Raw genomic sequence first — 19,900 nt, 5'->3', positions numbered from 1 at the left:
ACAGTTCTGCCACCTTTAGCTGTGAACGCACCTTAACAAGACATCCCAATCTTTCCCTCCCTTGCCACCCCAGCTCTCCTGTCTTCATGAATCTCTCCAACCACAGACAACAGCTGAACTTTAGCCATGGAACTGACTGCTTGTTCAGTACCTTTAGATAGGAAACATGACAAATGGGAGGTGCCCTGACAAGGGAAGCTATTTCTGCTAATTATACAATCACCCAAATCCATCCCTGTCAGTGCTTCCAGCTGCAAGTTGCTGTGATCAAATCATGTGTCTGATGTCATTCATCTTCCTGAAATAAGAGTAGACCTCTCTCTCAGGTAATTTTAATTTGATGTTTAGATCATGGATAGGACATATGTTCTTTCTCCATACTTTTAAAAAATTACAAATTGGAAAAAATGAAATATGTATTATCTCAAGTCCAGTTACAAATATTTCAATGTGGTTTAAACACACATTTTGAGTTAAATCCCTATGCACTCTCCCTGTGCACTTCTCTAGAAAACAGCAAATGGAAAAATGTAATTCTTTAGCAGGCTGAAGTAAATGCAACAATATTACAAACAAAAAAAGAATCTGACTTAGGACTCTAAAATGAATCTCTGTTTGAAAATTATTCAGTTGAACTCTATGTGCAGGAAATAAAGAAAGGGAAGGTTAAAGTCTCCACTTAAATCTATGTGATAAGAGAAGGACATATGTATGGATTTGTTTACTGTATGTGATGTATTCATTTTATCAGTCCCAGTTACTACAATATCCCTAATGGAAACTTTTATTTGAGGTATTCCATACAATTTCATAGAAGGAAAACACCCTACCAGGGTATACTAATTAATTGAATTATAATACCCTTTGTGAAGCATAGGAAAAAAGGCATTAAGCAAAGTCTTATGAAAATTAATATACAGCTAAAATCTAGAAGTCAGAGCATACGAATCTGTGTGCCTTCCCACTACAAGGCACTTCAAACAAGATTTCATTTTTCTGTTCTAAACTGCTTGCCTTCAGTTATTGAAAAGTCCTTTCTAAAGGAGCAGCTCCTTAAATAAGTAGGATCATTAAATTTTTAAGATACATAATTGACTAGAACAAAATTATTTCTAGCCACACTAAATATAAATTGGAAAAAAATCTTATTTTTTCCACAAAATAACTATTTTCACAATCTTTCTGTACTTACAGAGGAACTTATCTCTCCCAATAGATGCATACAAAGCTGGAGTAATAAAACCAAGATACAACACCCTCTAGCAGATTAAATTTTCCTTAACTTTTTTGAATACAAGCTTTTTAAATACAGAGTTTTACCATGCACCAAAGTATGCTCACACTGCTTGTTAGAGGATCACTCTACTGTTATATGGCTACAACTGACTTTGCATGTCTGCTCTGGTTACGCACAGCCAGTCCCAGGGGCTTCCACTTAGCAGAGGAAACATCTGCAAGGTTAAGCAAAGGGTAGGCATGATATAGGCACAATCAGATGGGTGAAACATGCAGTTCCCATCCCAATAGATATAGTTCAAATGTACTTTCCACTCACAGAGAAACACAACTAGTTCACTTTCACTGCTTTGCAGAATTTATGATTTACTAAGTGTGACCACATTGAGCTTTCTTGCACAACAAGAAATTCCACAACCAAATAAATGTATCTGACAAAGTCCTGTAAGTACTAAAACTCACAAGATGCACTTAAGTGAGAGAACACCTTGACTCAAGGTACTAAATCAAATGTTTTTATGTGACTCCCTTCCCCACTTCAAAAGCTTCTACTTGTAAGCTTTCTTAATTTTGGGGAGGTTTATATTTTTGCTTGCTGACTTCCTGACTAGTTACAAAAGTTGCTCCTCACAAAACAGCTGAGAAAGATTTACAGAAATTCCCTCATAACCTAAAATTCAGTGTCAAATAGAATAGCAGGGAAAAAAAGTCTAGTACATAGCTATTAAATATGCTAGCCTTGATAAGAAGACACCACTACCATGATTACAATGTACCAGAAGTTAACAGTACATCCAAATTTAAAGCAGCTGTTCAGAGAAACAAGTCCGAACCACAACTTAGATTAGGGTGTTTTTGAAGTGTTTGCACTGATCTGCCAATTATGCTGAATTCAGTAGTTTTACCTTAGATACTCACAAGAATCAATAGTGTATATTTCAAAGCAATTGTAAAGCTTTGCATAATGAATCATCAGTGAAGAAACAACTACAGCAAAAAATCAAGTGTAGGAAACAAAAAAAAAAAAACCAACATAGAACACAAATACTTCACAATACTTCAGAGTATGCTATCATACAGCCTGCTATAAACCACTCTGAGCATTTATTTCTACCGAGGGGATAAACACAGGAACTCAAATCTACAACCAAATTTTTTAGTATCCAATGCACTGATACTCAGTGTTTTCTTAAAACCACGTAAACTACAAAGGCTCAATTTTGCCAACCAACAGACACCTCAAGTAATAACTGGTACTGCAAAAACACCACAGCTAGTCATTCTGAAATGCATACAAGCTAAAAACATCCCAGGCTGTCAACAAATCACACTCTCTCAATTACTGCCTAGCTAGATATCTCAGCTGTCCCAGTATTTTAACATAATCATTAACTATCTGGGACAGTATAAATGGAACACTAAAATTAGAAAATGCAGAGAGACAACTAAGAAAGCAAAACCACACTATTTACACAGTACGAAAAGTAACCATGAATTTTTAAAAAACCTGTATGGAAATTAGTGACTTATACTTAATAAGTATGGAAATAATGTCCACACCTAGGGAAACTTAAGGAATCTGGTAAAAGGCATATATGATGTGTGAAGGAATGTGCCTAATACACCACAGGCAAAAAGTTTAAAAATTTGAGATCTACTAACAAACCACAAGACTGATAATAATTTTAAGTTTTAGCCAGACCAAGTACAAAACAATAAATATTTAGTGCTTAGTTGAAAATAATACTGATACAATTTACACCTATTTGATATTAAAACAGCAGTGACTGAAGTAAAAGAATCAAACAGATTCACCTGTAGGGTCCTTCCAACACCAGTGCAGTGGAGCTCTTCCTCTCCTAGCAATGACAGAACAGATGAAAAAGCCATCCTCATTACAGGCTCTGCTCTGATGACAGGAATGGAGTCAGATGGCTTTTGTCATGATTCTGGTTACAAGTACACCTCTGCTCTTTCTCTGGCTGACAGTATTCTCATTTAGTGCATAATAACAATTACACCGACTACCTTATATTCAATTCTCAAACTTTTTGCTATGAAGTTGTTTAGGATATGGGTTTTTTTCTTCTCCTCTTGAATGACCTCACAGACATTTTGATAAAACTGTTCTAATAAATACAATGGAGTGGTTTTGCCAATAATATGATTTACAGCTCAGCAAAATATATCTGTTCAGTATATCACAAAATATCACTAAAGACTGACATTCAAGAGTCTAAGATATAATAATTTATTAAGTCAAGCGATTCCTTTAGGACAGTCTGTTCTGGCTTCAGAATTCAACTTCTTTTGAAAATTGAATAAACTGGCTGGCAGACTTTAATTGCTTACAAGATTCAGGCTGTTATTTCAAACAAGGTGAATTAACCCAAAAAACTATTTATTCTTCCTCATTCACACCATCATTAATAAACTGACACGCAAGTAACATTTGGGTCCTGACAAGTGAACTTTTATGACAATTTTACTTGTCTTCCCTTAGAATCAACTAAAGAATGAATTCTATACACAATATAGTTATCACTTCCAGCAACATCTGTAGCACAGAAACCTGGAATGGTTCTAATCCAAAATTAAATGTTTTAAAGCTTATATAAGTGTACTATGTTTTTCTTCAACAGGGCAAAATAACATCAGCAGCACTGTAGTCTCGGTAGTCTAACATAAAACAATGTTTTAATCACAATTTTGGGGAATAATCCTTTTATGATCTCCACTAATGTTTCTCAGTCATTAGTGCTTCCAAGGGTACCTACCAAACCAAAAACCAACCTAGAGATAAGGATAATTAAGACTGACTTCCTCTGCCGCCATTTCTACCTTGGAACTCTTTCAGTGTCCCTGTCCTACTATTATATATATTTTTTAACACACATTTACATCTGGAAGTCAGAAGCACGGAGATTGATCTACTGTGCCGCTGCACTGACTGCTACTAACTGTACAAAACTTTATAGAAATTGCCTGTAGCCTTCTGCTCAGTGCGACGGAAATTCAAATTAATGTATCTGGGTGACAAATATAGTTAAGACTATATAAAGTTTGAATTTCCAGAAAGCTGAAGAAGCCAAATACCCATGTTTCCAGACTCCATTCCAAAGGAAGGCATGTCCTAGTTTCTGCACTATACCACCTCAGAGACTTTTCATAACTCAGCCTCTGCTCTGAACACCAATCCCTCACAAGCTGGTCCTGAAAGTCCATCCATCACAGTACCAATCAGATATGAACCACCATCCTGTAAAGAGTTAAATAAATATAAAACAAAATGGTAACATTAGAAATTCAGTTCTCTAACATAAGCTCATGTTAGCAAAAAAAGAAATAAGATCAGCATCCCTGGAGGTACTTTAAACACACGCAGATGTGTCGTTCAGGGACGTGGTTTAATGACGGACTTGGCAGTGCTGGATTTGTGGTTGGACTCTATGATCTCGAAGGTCTTTTCTAACCTACATGATTCTATGATTTCAAGATTTACTTAATTTACAGCTGCTCAATCACAGAACTTTGGCTTGAAAAATACTTCCTTCAAGAAAAGGACTGATTTCTCAAACAACATTTTTTCCCCTAAAATAATTACTTGCACAACATATGGTTCTGTTTTAAACTCAGATAACTGGTATGGCCTTTGAGATAAGCAGAAATATCTTAATATTTGTCCCAGTAAAAGCTAGGCCAGGATTATACAGAGGCACATAAAATCAATTACTTCTTGGATATAAGACTCTCAAGGCAACAGGAAGACTGGAAATATAAACTAAAAATACTGTTGCCCAATGCCCTACCAAGCCGTAATTCTTGTTAGTCGGTGCTATTCCAATATTTCACTCATCAGTATTCCTCCTTCTCAAATTTTTATAATTATAGTCATCATCAGAAAGAAGGTTTGAAAAATTCACCAACTACAGGGAAACAGAGAAACATTCTCTGGAGAGCTCAATGCCCACATAACAACCTTGGTGAATTTACTATTTTAATTAGCAGAAAATTCTAGACATTTTAGCTGCGCAACTGCATAATGGAAGGCAACTGAAGTGATGCACCATTGCTTTTCCAAGCATGCATTTACCTTGGGTACTGCCTACTGCATTCAAAGCCTTAATATAATGATATCTGCAAGGCTCTGCTCAGCATCAACATTACAATCCAGAGCTACGCTGACAGCAGTCTTGATCAAATTCATGTCAATACTAAATCAGTTTAGTTTGGAAGAGCTAAACGAGGTTGTACAGGAAGGTAAAATGCTTTACTAGGACATAGTTCCCAGTCTCATTTTTTCTCCCAAAATAAATAAATGTGAGAAATCAAAGTGAAAGCTAGAGAAAGGGCTTTGCTACCCAGTAAAAGCTTGCTCTTGTTTTGGATACTATAGCCTGGGATCAATAAAGCTCCTTTCCTTTGAGAAGTGAAACTGGTCAGAACTTCACATATTTTTAACAAAAACTGTTAAGAGAAACTAATTCCTCGTAAGGATGAAGTGATACAGCATGCTGATCAAAATCAGAAGTGCCTTCTCCTTCCTGGAAGTGGCACTAATGGATGGCGATGTGTTTCTTACAAGGCAGAAGAAACTTACAAGGCCTTCTTGGCTGAACTTTCAAAAGTCTTGATTAAAGGTCTGTGAATAACGTTTATACAGAAAGAATTTAATTTGCTTGGTTTTCTCTAACCAAAGATTATGCTTGTGAGGTAAATTTTTGTAAGGGAAATGCTGACAGTAACACCTAAGTTACAGTATCACAGTTTTCAAAATGTTTTACTTAGGTCAGGCTGATGAGGAATATCACAATTATAATTTTGACTTTTAATTTCAATTCTGTGATGAGTACAATAAAACCAGCACACAGTTTGTTAAAAAACCTTTTCACAGAAATTATTTTTTTAAAGTACATTAAGTATACAAACAGAAGAGCAGCTGAATATATTGAAACTTCAGATTTTTGCTACCACTTCCTGCTCCAACATTAGCTCACTCCCTTCCAGTTGTGTTTATAGTTTACCTGTTGACATGAATTTTTTTTGCTTTACTTAATATGCATTTAAGACTGGTCAGTACCCCACTTTGTTCATGCAAATACACCCACTCAAAAATTAAACTATACCAGTGTATCTCTTCGGTTACCGGTACTGGCATAGTTGTAGCTCTGTTTGAAGAAGCCTTCTTTACTCTTCTCCTCATGTAAATATGAAATGGGAAACGCTCCTACAAGTTCATGTAGTACATCTACATTTTTAGAGTTTGGACTGATTGTTACAGCACAGGCATGTGCTGGACAAAACACTTGGCAAAGGCAAATCTGAAATATCTTGATGTTCCAAATACAAGCTTGCTTTTTTAACAGTGAAAGCTATTCCAGTTTCTTACGTTCAATTGTGCAAAGGCATCTACTTCGGAAACTGCTGAAGCAGGGCCCCTGTCGCTGTCCTCCTCAGGGCAAGGCATATGCTCAGCTCTGTGCCAAAGGCTGCTGCTCCTGCTTGAGGCCCAGGGACACAACCCATGCTCGACTTCATAAAACAAACACAACTCCCTGAGAAAACATGAGACGACTCTCTTTGTCAAGCATCTGTGGTTTTGATCTGTCATGTGTTACTGGGCCATCTTTACACTGTAAAAACCAACCTGAGTACATTTACACAAATATTTTTCATTAGCAGTTCTGTTTTAAAGATGTGTTTATACCCAGGAATAAAATCCTATTCGGGTATGAACTGCGGACAGGCTGAGCAGAAGCAAAGGTCCCTGGAAGGTCTTCCAGGCCTGTGCTGATGTGTCACAAACTCATCACCAGTGCCAGCCCTCGACTCGGCGGCCCGGAGGGGCCGCCCTGCCCCCGACACCAGGCCTCGTTCGTCCTGGCCGGACGTGGAACATCTCCCAAGCATCCATCCCTATTATCCACAGGCAGCGATTACTCGTGACTCAGAGGATTTGGGGCTGGCTTGTTTGTGCGGCCCCGCGCCAACTCCGGAGTTCCCGGCAACGCACATCTGCGGGAGAGCAAGCCCAGGGCAGCTGGGCCAAATCCCAGAATCCCGGCCGCAGTTTTGAGGACTTCCCAGAGGAGATTTCCGTCCACCCCCACAAATAAGAAATAAATAAATTAACAACGCACAAAAAACCCCAAACAAAACAAACAAAAACCTCGGAGCGAATTTTGGAGCAGTCGAGTTCGAAGGAGGAGACGGGGCTGGGGGCAGAGAAGGGAAGTCGGGGACACCAGCCGGCCGTGGCGGCGGTCCTGAGAGGCTCCAGGGACCCCGCCGAGGCCGGCCGGGAGAAAGGCCGCTTTGTTCCCCCTCCCCCGCGGCCGCCTCCCGGCCCGCGAGCCGGAGGCGGACGGGCGGCGTCACTGCCCGGTACCTACCGCAGCAGGAGACGACGAGGAACAGGAGTTGCGCTGACCTCCAAGCCGGGGAGCCCTCTACGCTCCCCCAAGGGGCCATAACACCCGCCCGCGGGGAGGCGGCGCGGAGCCGGAGCTGCTACCGCCGCGCCCCCGACACGGAGCCGGAGCTGCCGCCGCCGCCGCCACCGCAGGAGGGGCCGGCGGCGCCTCGCCCCCTCGCCCGCCGGAGCCGCCGCCTCGGGGAGCGCTAGCGGCCCGCACGCCTCGGCCGCCCGCCCGCCCGCCGAGCCATGAGCCGCCACCGCCGCCGGCCTCCCTCCCCGCGCGCCGCTTCCTCCTCCCGGCTGGGCTCCGCCGCGGCTGCGCACTGCCGGCACGAGCGCATGGAGCCGCTCCCGGCAGCCACGGGCCGGGCGGGCGAGCGGGGCGGAGCGGGGCGGAGCGGCGGCCCCCAGCCGGCGGGGGCGGGCCCGAGCCGCCGCGCTCGGCGCAGCACCGCCCTGCCCGCTCCTCCGGCTCCTCCTTCGCCACCTCCTCCCTCCCCTCCCTCTCCGTCCGCTCCGCAGCCGCCGAGTTTTGGCCCGCCCCGTCCCACCGAGGCAGCCGCCGTCGCCCGTGGGGGCTGGGACAGCATCCGGAGGAGGGAGGGTGAATGTGCCGGCGGCTGAGCAGCCCAGATCCCCGGCCCACACGGGACACCCCAGTGGGTGTTGGGGTGCCCTGGCTCTCCGCCCCGAGTGAAACTGCCTGAATCCAAGTGCAGTCTGTAAAGCGCAGGGGTACTCTGGCAGCTGGTGGCTGCTGTGCTTCTGACCTCCAAATCTGCATTTCAACAGTGAGACCGAAAAATTACCGTGGGAGCACAAAAAGCGCAACTGCTGTACACGCAAAATTATGGATCCCGTAGAAATTCCTTGTGAGACTTCCTGTTCGGTTACAGTTCCTGTTTTCCTGCTGCATAGTTGCCTGTTGTCAAAAGCTAGTGGGATTCACAGCACAATTTTGATACTTTGCTTTAATTTTGCCGTGCCTGTTGCAGACCATTTGAAGTGTTTATTGACCCTGTTCCACTAGAACCATTTGTTTGGAATAACAAAGTATTGTTACCTTGCCTTATTTTGGTAAGGCTTTACAGCAACAACTTGAAAGCAGATGTGTTGAGTCAGACAAGAGTTCTTGCTCCAAAAATGATCATTGCTATGGAGAGTACTCTATGCTATTTCTTCTCATTCATCTCATTTTTTTATAGAATCATGAAATCATTTTGGTTGGAAAACACCCTTAAAATCATTGAGTCCAACTGTAAATATAGCATTGCCAAGTCCACTAGTAAACCATGTCCCCACATGCCACAGCTACAAATCCTTTAAATAACCTCCAGGAATGGAGAGTCAATTACTTGCCTGTTACAGTGCTTGACAACCCTTTCTGTGAAGAAATGTTTCCTAGTAGCCAATAACTTTTTCTGTCACAACTTATGTCACTTCCTTTCATCTATTGTTCTGTGATTTCTCCTGCATTTGTTTCCAAATCCCCATCTATTTGGGAAGCAAGATAAATATCTTGGGGGGATGTCTCATTTGAAAAGGAGGAGATGTTTGTTTAAGGGTGATATTGGGATGAAGATTCAGCACTAATAATTGTCATGAAAGAAGGAAGGGAAGCCAGCCAAGCATGAATGCTTTCCAAGTCTGGAAAGTTGTGGTCCAGAAACACCCTGAGGTGGCATCATTGCATTTAACAGTTCTTAACGGATTGGTCTTCAGTACATTGGCCTTTAGTCACAGTGTGAACCTATGAGTGTTCATCTCTCCAAAGCCATGAGTTTGCACACAAAATTAACATTTCATGGAAGAAGAATACACAGCCTATAGTTTTATAAAAATATGTAAAGCATTCACAGCATCTTGGCCAACAATCTTTTAGGTTTCTTTCTACTCACAAGTCAAACTTCTTCAGTGAAACCTCAGGTGATCTTTTTTCATGCACTCTATCCCATTCCTTTTTTATTTTTAATTATTGACAAGGGGGCACTGAAGGAATGCTCAGGAGGTCTGGTCTGTAGCTTCTAAGAGAAGCTTTTATGAACACATTGCTTTTATGAACAGACACCACACAAAACCTATGAACACACAGGGACTTCTAACCCTCACACAGTAACTACAGCTGAAACTGAGGTGTGATATGATTCTCTTTCCACAGATTATAGTTGCATAAAAAAGAAGACAATGCTGATTATCTTTTAAGATTAAATGCAATTCCAAACAACTCAAATATCTTTGTTGGCAAAACTTCTTTCAACCTACTCCACAAACAAGTGGCTGCCCTTTAGCATGTATCCAGGTTGATAATTTCTGACAGAGAGCAGAGCATCTACCCCTGGCATCAGGGGCTTAATTCCAACATCCTTCTTAAAGATGCAGAGTGAAGACTAATATGCAAAATAGCCTTGCCTCAGTACAGTACTAAATGAGCTTGGCAAACCAATGGTGAGATACCAAAATGATGATCTAAAGAAGAAAAACCCAAAACTGCAGGAGCAGTTTGCCTGCATATGAGATGAGCTGTATCTTCTAAGCCCAGGGAAGAAAATGTGTTAGTAGTCCTGATAAAACACTCAGGATGTCAAGCAACATCTACTCACATAATGCCCTTAACAGGTCCACCAGATCAACAAACTTCTTTCCTAGCCAAATGAAAAGTCTTATTCATTTTTGGCATTTTTTTGCTACTCTTTTTGGTCTCTGCTGAGAGCTTCCTTAATCTCTCTGATGTTCTGGGAGAATATCATTACTCCTATGCCTGAAAAGTATGTTGTAAATCACAGTCATAACTTTATGTACCTGAAATTCTAATCATGGCTGCATTTTTTGTTTGGATTTTTCTCTGTACTGTTATCTGAAGATGACTAATAGAAGTTTATTACTAGGAATAATTTTAAATGCTGGCACAGATGTTGACAGCATCTTTCTTTTGTATTTGAAGGCAGGTGAAGATAAAACAAAGCACACATGCTTCACCTTGAACCAAATCAAGATTGCTGTTACAGGCAGTTATTCTTCTGTCTGATGCTTTAGGTTGGCACATGAAGTTACTGAGGCAGCTTCAGCAAGTATTATCAGGAACTGACAATATCAGCATATGATTTTTTTTCCTCCTGTACTTTTCTTTGCAACATTATTATGTTTTTAGTGATCAGTTGGGTATAGTCACTTCAGTTTCATTTTACTTCCTGCTAAATGCACTTCCTTTTTGCCATCCTTGCTCTTCTTTGTTTCCTTTTCTTCATCAGTTCTCCCAGTTCAGACTATGGTGTTAGCAAAATCCCACCCACAGATTTAGCAGCATTTTTATGGCCCATTGTAAAACTACTCCACATTTAATTCCTTTCTCTCTATTCCTTCTCTGACTGTGTGTAAAATTGGAGAAGATCTTACAGTGTCTCCCTAATGCCAATTCCTGGTTGGAACCTCTCAGCACCATTTTAATACACAGTGAGAAAGAGGAGAATTTAAGATGTTGACTAGATCTCAGCTATATAAAGTAATAGTATTCTTCTATTAGCAATCTCATTATTTTCTGTCCCACAACTTCCCTTTACATGAAGTCAAAAGAAATATTGCTGTAATGAGTGCCAGTATTTAACTTTTTGGTGAGCCCTGTATCACATCTGAATTTACTTGAATTTACTTCTGTTTTTTGCAGAAGTTTATCACAAGAGGGACAGAAATGGAATTCTAAATATTCTTATTGGTTTTTATAAAACAAATTATTTATAAACAGTAAAGCATAGAAAATAGGCAGCAGAGGAAGTGAATTTCTCCTCTAGACTTATTTTGTAACACAACATATGAACACAACTATGAACACTTTGTGCCATCTATTCAGTCACTTATTTTTTCTAACAAATTGTTTGCACAGCAGTTATCTAAAGGGTGCTACTAAACTACATTTTTATACAACTTTAATTTTAACACTAGACCACAGCTACCTCAAATCTAGAGTACCCTACATAACTCCACTGCAAAATGATGAAAGACAGTAGAAGATGTTGTCAGAAATGTCTGGAGCAAGGCCATTGTACTAAGAATATACAGCATACATCAGAATCTGCTTACAGTGTGCTGGTGTACATATTCATATTGCTCTTTCATACTGGAGGAAATATATCAAATGCCTTAAGTCATCATTTATTTCCCTGGTATTTATTATTAGTATCACTGTGCAGTCTAGAGGTCAGTCAAGAGCAGGGTCCCATTTTGCTAAGGACTCTACAAACACAGGACATGCTGTACATTTAGCAGTGAAAATAGTCCAAATATAGTTCAGCTAACAGCAAATGAATTGTGCCTGGAGACAGTGAAAGTGTAGCTGCATCCTTGTAGCTTTCACCCATCATAGCTAATCTTGTAGGGAACATTAATTTAAGCACTTATACTCCACGAGCTGCTTCTGGGATTCATGTTTGTTTCTTCAAACCACTGCAGAGCCCTTGGAGTAGGTCACTGCTCTTTTCCCATGCTTTCTGGACTGAGGACCTATTTGTAGGCAGTTTGTAAGCTCTTTGCCTAGAAGCTAAACAAAGTAACTGTATCTCCCTCAAGAGAAAGGGATTTTTGTACAAACAAGTTTTAAGAACTGTCTACAAAATTTCTTACTTCAGTTAAAATTACTTCATGTCCTTAACATGACAGTAGTTGGGTTTTCTTTGCTCGTCATCCAAATCTGGACCGTCTCTCTTACATGTATCAGATATTATACTTTAAATATTTTTACAACTGGTTTATGTTCATCTGACTCTGCAGAATAAATCATGAGTTGTGGTTATAAATTCTGTAGTTTCTCTGACAGTTATAGTACTTCTGTCATATGCTGCATGAATTGCAATTGCCTAGTTTTATAGTTTAAAACAGTTCTGGAAATGTTGCCCAAGCTTATTCATTTATTGAAGTACATTGCTGCTCCTGAAAGGACAATCAAACAGAACTAACATCAATTTGGAATAAGCCATGTGACAAAGTGTGACCTAACTCAGCCTGGAATTGCACCACATAACTTATTGCTTAGATAAGTACAACGTGGTGACACCACCGGTATTAAAACTGCTTTAGTTCATTCCTTACTGTTAAGTAAACAGCTTAACTCTTACTGTGGCAATGTGGACCTAGATGGGCAAAGATCAACAAGTGTGGTGATATCTTCATTCTTCTGCCTGCTCCCTTAACAACAGCACCAGAAGTGCTTTAAGAACAATTATATTAGCATTGTTTTACTACAAAAATTCCAGTGCATTAGATAAACAGCAGTAGTTATCTCAAATGGTTGAATAGAATCAGAAGATAGGAGATACTCAGAGTCTATAGTTACATTGCATCCCAGAAGAAGATTTAGTCTTTCACTCCAGTTGTTAGAGACCTAAGGCTGCTCTTCACAGCCAATCTCATATTTTGAATTTTTCTTCTCAGGATTAAGGAACCAGATCTGCTTGTTGATACCTGGAGAAACTTCTATCACTGAAATCTCTGTTTGATTTTTACACATTACTGTACTGAATAAAACATAATAAACCCATAATGAAGGCCTGAGTTTAAAGTCTAGTAAAAACAATGTATTTATAGCTGAAGATATTTGTATAAAGATTTCAAATATCTTTTAACAATTTTGCAGTCACAGAAAGAGCTCAACTGCTGTGCTGATTCATGGATAAAATTCATGATTGTGTAGAAAAGCAAAAAATCTCTCCAATACTAACAGAACATTTCATGAGCAGTTTTCAAAACGTAAGAGGCTAATTAGTTAGTGTGAAAAGAACTATTAAAAAGCCCACAAGCTGTTTTTTTTGTGGATTTTTTCATTTTCTAAATTAAATTTATTTTTTCTTACATACAATTTTTGAAGCAATTATCTTTTCAAGCTCCATACTGACACTAGTAATATTCTTGATTTTTAATTAGGCTAAATTAGAACCTTTATCTGGCCTGCACATGCACATTATGTCTCCACTGGTCATTAAAGCAGAAACAGCACAAAGTCTGAAGTAGTGAACTACTTCTGAAGTACCGCAGTTTAAAGTTACTGAATTTATTAAAGTTTGAAGAAGCACAATAAATTGTAGTTTTATAGTGGTAGTCATGTTCTGCATGTTGATAAATCTGGAAGGAAAGGCAACAAGCGTAATATGTTCATATTTTGCCCAAATAGATTTTTTAATGTTGTTGAGTGCAGCTAGTATTTATTCACAGTTCCAGATCATCTATGTCTAGTGTACACCCATAACCTCCAAGTGGAAGACTTTGAGTCTGAGGGAAAGACCCCAGACACAGAAGTCTTCAGCAAAAGAAAGCTGTGAAGCTGTTAGAGCGAGTCCAGAGGATGAGCATGAAGATGAACCAAGCACTGGAGCACCTCTTCTATGAAGACAGGCTGACAGAAGTAAGGGTATTCAGCCTGGAAAAGAGAAGGGTCCAAGGAGGCCCTAGAGCTACCTTTCAGTAGCTGAAAGGGACTTAAAAAAGAGGGAGGCCTTTTTACATAGGTGGGTATTGATAGGACAAGGAAGAATTTATCTAAACTGAAAGAGGGCAGGTTTAGATTAGATATTAGGAGGAATTTCTTTACTGTGAGGATGGTGAGGCACTGGAACCATTTGCCCAGCGAAGTTACAGTTGTCCCATCTCTGGAAATGTTCAAGGCCAGATTGGATGGTGCTTTCAGCAACCTGGTGGAAGGTGTCCTTTCCCATGGCAGGGGCCTTGGAACTTGATGATCTTTCAGGTCCCTTCCAACCCAACCCAATTCTATGATGATTCAGGGACTTAATCCAATCTCCTTCCTTAGCAGATGGCAGAACTGATGTCTACAATTGTCCAGGACCAAGAATGAAGTGGTTTGTTTTTCTTACAGGATGGCAGTTGAAATTATGCTGGTTTAAAATTCTTATCAAATTTTGTTTGACTTAGCCATATCTATTGCCCTTTCATTGATGTGATTTGGAGAAAACTACAGGTCTAAACTTGTAGAGGTGGTGATGAGCACTCTGTAGGATAACTGCTAACTTCAAAGGGAGGAACCTCTAGAGGAGCCAGATATTCAGAGTGGGATTATATTACTTCAGTCTTACTCATCCTTTCCATTCCAGTGGAGTGGTTCCAACCAGTGGAAACTATCCTTCAAAATCATAATTTAGGTCTTAAGGCATGACTGAACTGGATTTGGCAGGAGGAACTACAGTCTTAAATCCAAAAGCAATGGTATCTCTTACATTCATGAGAACTATGAGTCAGATAATCTAACTATAGTAAGACCTTAAGATAAGCAACAGGACACCTAGGGTTAGATGAGAGGGTCTTCTAAGAGCTTCTCTCAAGAGAAGCTCTCATCTGTTAAATACAGATGGAGCAACTAACAGCTACTGGCTTGAGCAAAAGCATTCCAAGGAGTACCTCACTTTTCTGCCTAAACATATGAACATGACAGTTACTCTGTCAAAAGTCCAAATTTATAGCAGACACATACACACCTTGTGTGTGTGTGTGTGTGTTACATTAAAATGCACTGTTCCAGCTTCCATTCTTACTTAGTACTTCAATCTTAATAGTGCCTATTTTAAAAAATCCTAGGAAGCATTCTAGTTCTCACCTTCCCTTGCCCCAAATTACATGGTTATTAAAAAATTGTAAAGCTCTCAATAAGACTTTGCCTATGACTTGACTCATATAACTTGGTGATGCAGTAAAGCTAAAACATAAACCATGTGCTAATATGTTTAAAGTGCCAGGGATTTACAAAGCTCCAGATGTCTGAACACAAACTTTTTAGTTCTGTAGTGTGCACCAAATATGCATGTCAATTAGAATTCAAGGCAAATTTAATTTTGTAGTTTCTTTCCATTTACAAAGGTATTTTATAGACTATTCTAGTCCACTCTGACAAAACAACCTTTATTTGAAATTCCATACACAAACTTTTCCTTATTTCTAGAAGCAAACCCCTATTAAACCACTCATAAGACAGAGCAAGTGCATTTCAAGACCCTGAAGATGTATCTTAGTACATTCAAGTAATATAAATTAAAATAAAATGTCCTGAATGTAATAATTCAGTATTCTAATTGGACCTTGTATAGAGTGATATCCTGTAGTGAAGAAAGGTGTATTACATTTTTGTTTTAGCATTTCCCCATCTTTTAACTAAAATGCAAGAAAATGTGAAAGGAAGATTATCACATTCACATTCCGCCACCTATTCTTCAGAGAACAGATCAACTGTACATTTTACATCTAATCATTAAAGCTACAGGAGTAAATTAAAGCCTGAGTGTCTAAATCCCATTTGCATCTTTCAATGCATCTCCCATGAGTGACAGTGGGAGAATTACAGCAGAAGAGATGTCCTAATATTCCCTGTTTCCCTGTAGCTACAGATATCAGTGAGTTACAATTAGAATGATCATTTGGAGGAGCATTTCAATATACCAAAAATACATTTAGGACTAGACTCAGTTGCTTTACATTTTAGTTCTTCACTGTGCCAGGCAATTTGGCACTTCATTTTTCCTTTTTAAGCTTTAGTCCTGCTATGTTATGCTGCTCATCTATTGACATGATTTTTTAAAATATATTCCTGTTAGGCTTCTACAATAACACTGAACTATTTTCATGGCATTATTCAGAGACATTTGAGTTAGAGACTGTATCATGAACTGCAGGAATTAGCATTTTTCCTCAAAGTGAATGAAACTCCACTAATACCAGATTTGCCTGAAATCACTCTTGGATCAAGCTTCAGATTTTCTTTTTGTGAAAAATTCAAGCATTTGATGAACTTTCACTTGTCTGCAAACAGACATCTGGCTTTTTTTCCCCACTGGAAAAAAGTGATAGGGGCTAATAGAAAAAGGCTTTTGTTTGTTTGCTACAGAACAGCTGCTCCTAATCTACCTTGGACTCGCACTGGTATTGCAGTATCAAGGAGGATGTAAGCAGACAAGAGGACAGTGAAAGGCTGAAGGGCAGATTTTCAACACTGGTAGTGTTGGATTCAGATGCAATTTAATGCAATATCAATGTGGTTTACTGCAGTCATTTATTACATTGTCCTTTAGCTCCAAATGTGCAGAATAGTTTACTACTGAGCCTGCATAATTGCATTGGAGGACATATCTGGGACTCCTGGAAATACCGGCTGTAGGGATAGTTTTCATGAGAACTAGCATGTGAGTCTCTTAAAATTCTGAAAGGCATTTTGTTTTTTTTTCCACAGTTACTTGTTTATTCGTGACTGTCCAGGTCCAAAGGGTAGAGACACAGGCTCTGTCAGCACTAAACCCTCTGTCACTGTCTCTGATGACTGGCCTGTGTCACAGAAAGCCAGCTAGCTGACACTGCTGCACCCATCTCTCATTTTACTCCCCTGTATGCCCTCCTCCCCCTCCTTATTCATCACAAATCTAGAGCTGGAAGGATAAAAATTGAGGGGAAGCCAGTATTTGCTCATACTTAATCCGTGTATCCAGAGACAGTATACGCTCTGGCCATGCTGTTAATCTCTACGTGCCCTGAACACATACAGCTTTCTAGAGAAGCTTCTGTAGACACCAAGAAGAAAATAAAACTCCCTTGGTTGCTTCCTTGGAAGACTTTAACTTACTAGCCTGAATGTGGACATGAAGTGCAAGAACAAATCCTGGCAATTTCTTCCTGTAGGAGGAGATAAAATCTGATGAAAAGAGGGACATAATGATAAAACTTCATTCCAGCAATCTGAGGCATCAAGAAACCTATCAAGAAACCTCCCCTGCAGCTGCTGTTGGGCTGTTTGCAGGCAGCATTCTGGCTTTTCCTGACCAGGCCCAGTACAGACATGGCACTTGCTGCTCTAAGGATTGAAGGGTTCTTGACAAAGGAAAGGTCACTGAAAGCTTCATGTATTGCTGTAATTTTTCTGTGTTACTCATTTCTTGCTCTTCTAACTAGTAGTGCAGAGAAGTGGAACTTTCATATTTCAGTTTGCTGACTCCTTCAACTGCCCATTAAATGAACCTAGACTAAAGTATCACTTTCAGTACAGAGAGTTCTGCATAGGATAATTCAGCCTACCTGTAAAATCTGCTTAGCTCTGTGACAACTTGTGACATTTAGGCTTTGCCAGAAAAGGAAAAAAAAAAGCCAAGAGTAAAGATTGGAGTGCTGCTGACAGGACATCCATGGAAGCTGGCACAAACTGGCACTATATCAAGAGATAATGTCTTTTCTCCAGTTATCCTCACTGACCTTGTAAAAAACAAGATTTTTCTGAGTTTCCAAGGTAAAGAATCTTTTACCCACCATTTTCTTTAAACTGGGGATTTTGATGGTGGATGTCTTACTGCAAAAATGTAGTGTCTATAGTTCAAGGATTCTGTTTTTAGGCATTCTGCAATGTGTTTAGGAAACTGAATTGAAAAACTGTCTTTGTAAAATATAACTCATGACATGTATGTCTGGAAATCCAGCAGCCTCTTAATATAACTCATTAGTAAAAAGCCTATTCATCTGCCTTTTAAAAAACAAGGACAGTACAAAAGCAAAAGATAGATCCACGAAGTAGAAATTCACAGAGAGTTGAGATGCAAAGGTAAAGCCTCTGATACATTTTAGTGCAGCCATTAAGATTAATTTCTTGGGAAATTCTTTGTATGTGTAGATGTGTACCAAACACCTGGAGATCTCTTGAGTGAAATTTATAGTTGCAAATTGCTTGCAAATTAGATTTCACTGCAATATCAAGCAGCCCTCCCCTCTTGTTTTAATTCCTCCACAAAATGCACTAGCCCACATAAGGAATATACAAACATTTTTTATATATGTCTATATATACATGCATAATACATATGTTGCATGAAAAAGTACTTTATACTGCAGCGCATTCAAAAGTGAATAAATTTTAGCAATGGATGCACAAACAGGCTTTATTCTATATTTTATATTTTATTCTATATTTTATTCTATATATTGCTCATTATATAGGACTCTTCAAATATTAAAGTAGTATTTATTCTACTGTTCTTCTTAGGTGGCTAGCAGATAATATTCCCATCATTAAATGGTTTATTTTTTAAACCTGTTGCTAATCTGTTCAACAGACTGCTCAAAAGCTGCATGTCTGGGGTAGAAACCCCTTGGCTAATAACTATAATTAAGTAATGAAGATAATGCCACTATATCTGGTGATTTGGCAGGTAAGGGAATACATGAAGAAACAGAGTATATAAGGATGAGCCAGTCTAGAAGATATGCATCCTGTAGTCTTCAGGGCATTCACTAATAAAATTACTGTATGACTTGTAATTATATTTTGTAAGTTAAAGGAGAGCCAGAATTATATCTAAGGGATTGGAAATGAAAAGATAGACTGATTAATTTTTTTGGTTATATATAAAGAAATAGTAGTAATTACAATTTTCTAAACATACCTTGAACTATCATAAATTTAATTAAGATGATAAATAAGAAATTTATAAGTATCTACACCAGTGGGGACTAATAACATTTCAAAGGATGCAGATGCAAAGGCATATGGCACCTTAATGTTTTAGGTCAGAATTTATTAGATTATTAAGATACAACTATAAAACCTGACAGGACTTGATGAGTTATGGGAAGAGGAGAAATTTTGTAGTCAACTCAACTGCAATATGAGTTTGAGATCACGGATTCACAGAATATTTTGAGTTGGAAGGGACCCACAAGAATTAAGTCCAACTCTTAAGTAAATGGGGATTGAATCTACAACCTTGCTGTTATTAGCACCATACTCTAACAAGCTGATCGTAGTTAAATACAGAGAAAGCCTTCATTAAAAAAAAGGAAGAGAAAAAGAAAAAATATTTCATTCTAAATTTGACAGAAATTTTAAAGAAAACTTTCCAGTTAGCTTGAAAAAGCATGGGTGGAATTTTACATGAATTTGAAGTCAATAACAAAAGAGCCATGAACTCCTGGGGGAATCACACAGTATTTTTTACTATTTTATTAAACCTAAAGTTTTTACACTGCATTTATTGCTGTGGTCTCTGAGTATTTTGCAGGGCATTAGGGTGATGACTGACATCTATCTGGCACTCAGCTGCTCCCTTGGGGCAGAAGTGAAGGTGTGCTGGGTGGTGTGCTTTTCTCCAGAGGTGAAATGGACAGACCCCGCTAGGTTACTCCAGTGCAAGTATGAGAAAACTGCAGTGGATGTGGATGCAGGAGGTGAAGTATATCTGGAATCAGACACATATGCTCTGTGGCTACCACATGGATTTGGCC

The 19,900-nt window shown here is 39.3% G+C and overlaps 1 protein-coding gene across 1 annotated transcript in view; it reads right to left on the bottom strand.

Annotated features, from left to right (window-relative positions):
* Positions 1 to 7,969, bottom strand: part of LRP12 (LDL receptor related protein 12) — a 48,370-nt gene extending 40,401 nt beyond the window's left edge. Inside the window, exon 1 of the mRNA XM_084211004.1 lies at positions 7,629 to 7,969. Coding sequence (XP_084067130.1) covers positions 7,629 to 7,707 — 79 coding nt within the window. The 5' untranslated portion in view covers positions 7,708 to 7,969. The remainder of the gene's footprint in view (positions 1 to 7,628) is intronic.
* Positions 7,970 to 19,900: the final 11,931 nt, after the last annotated feature.

This window comes from Fringilla coelebs (genome assembly GCF_963513975.1).
Source record: "Fringilla coelebs genome assembly, chromosome: 1".
Taxonomy (NCBI): Eukaryota; Metazoa; Chordata; class Aves; order Passeriformes; family Fringillidae; genus Fringilla; species Fringilla coelebs.
Note: the sequence above shows the minus strand (reverse complement) of the source record. Positions and strands in the feature narration are given on the sequence as shown.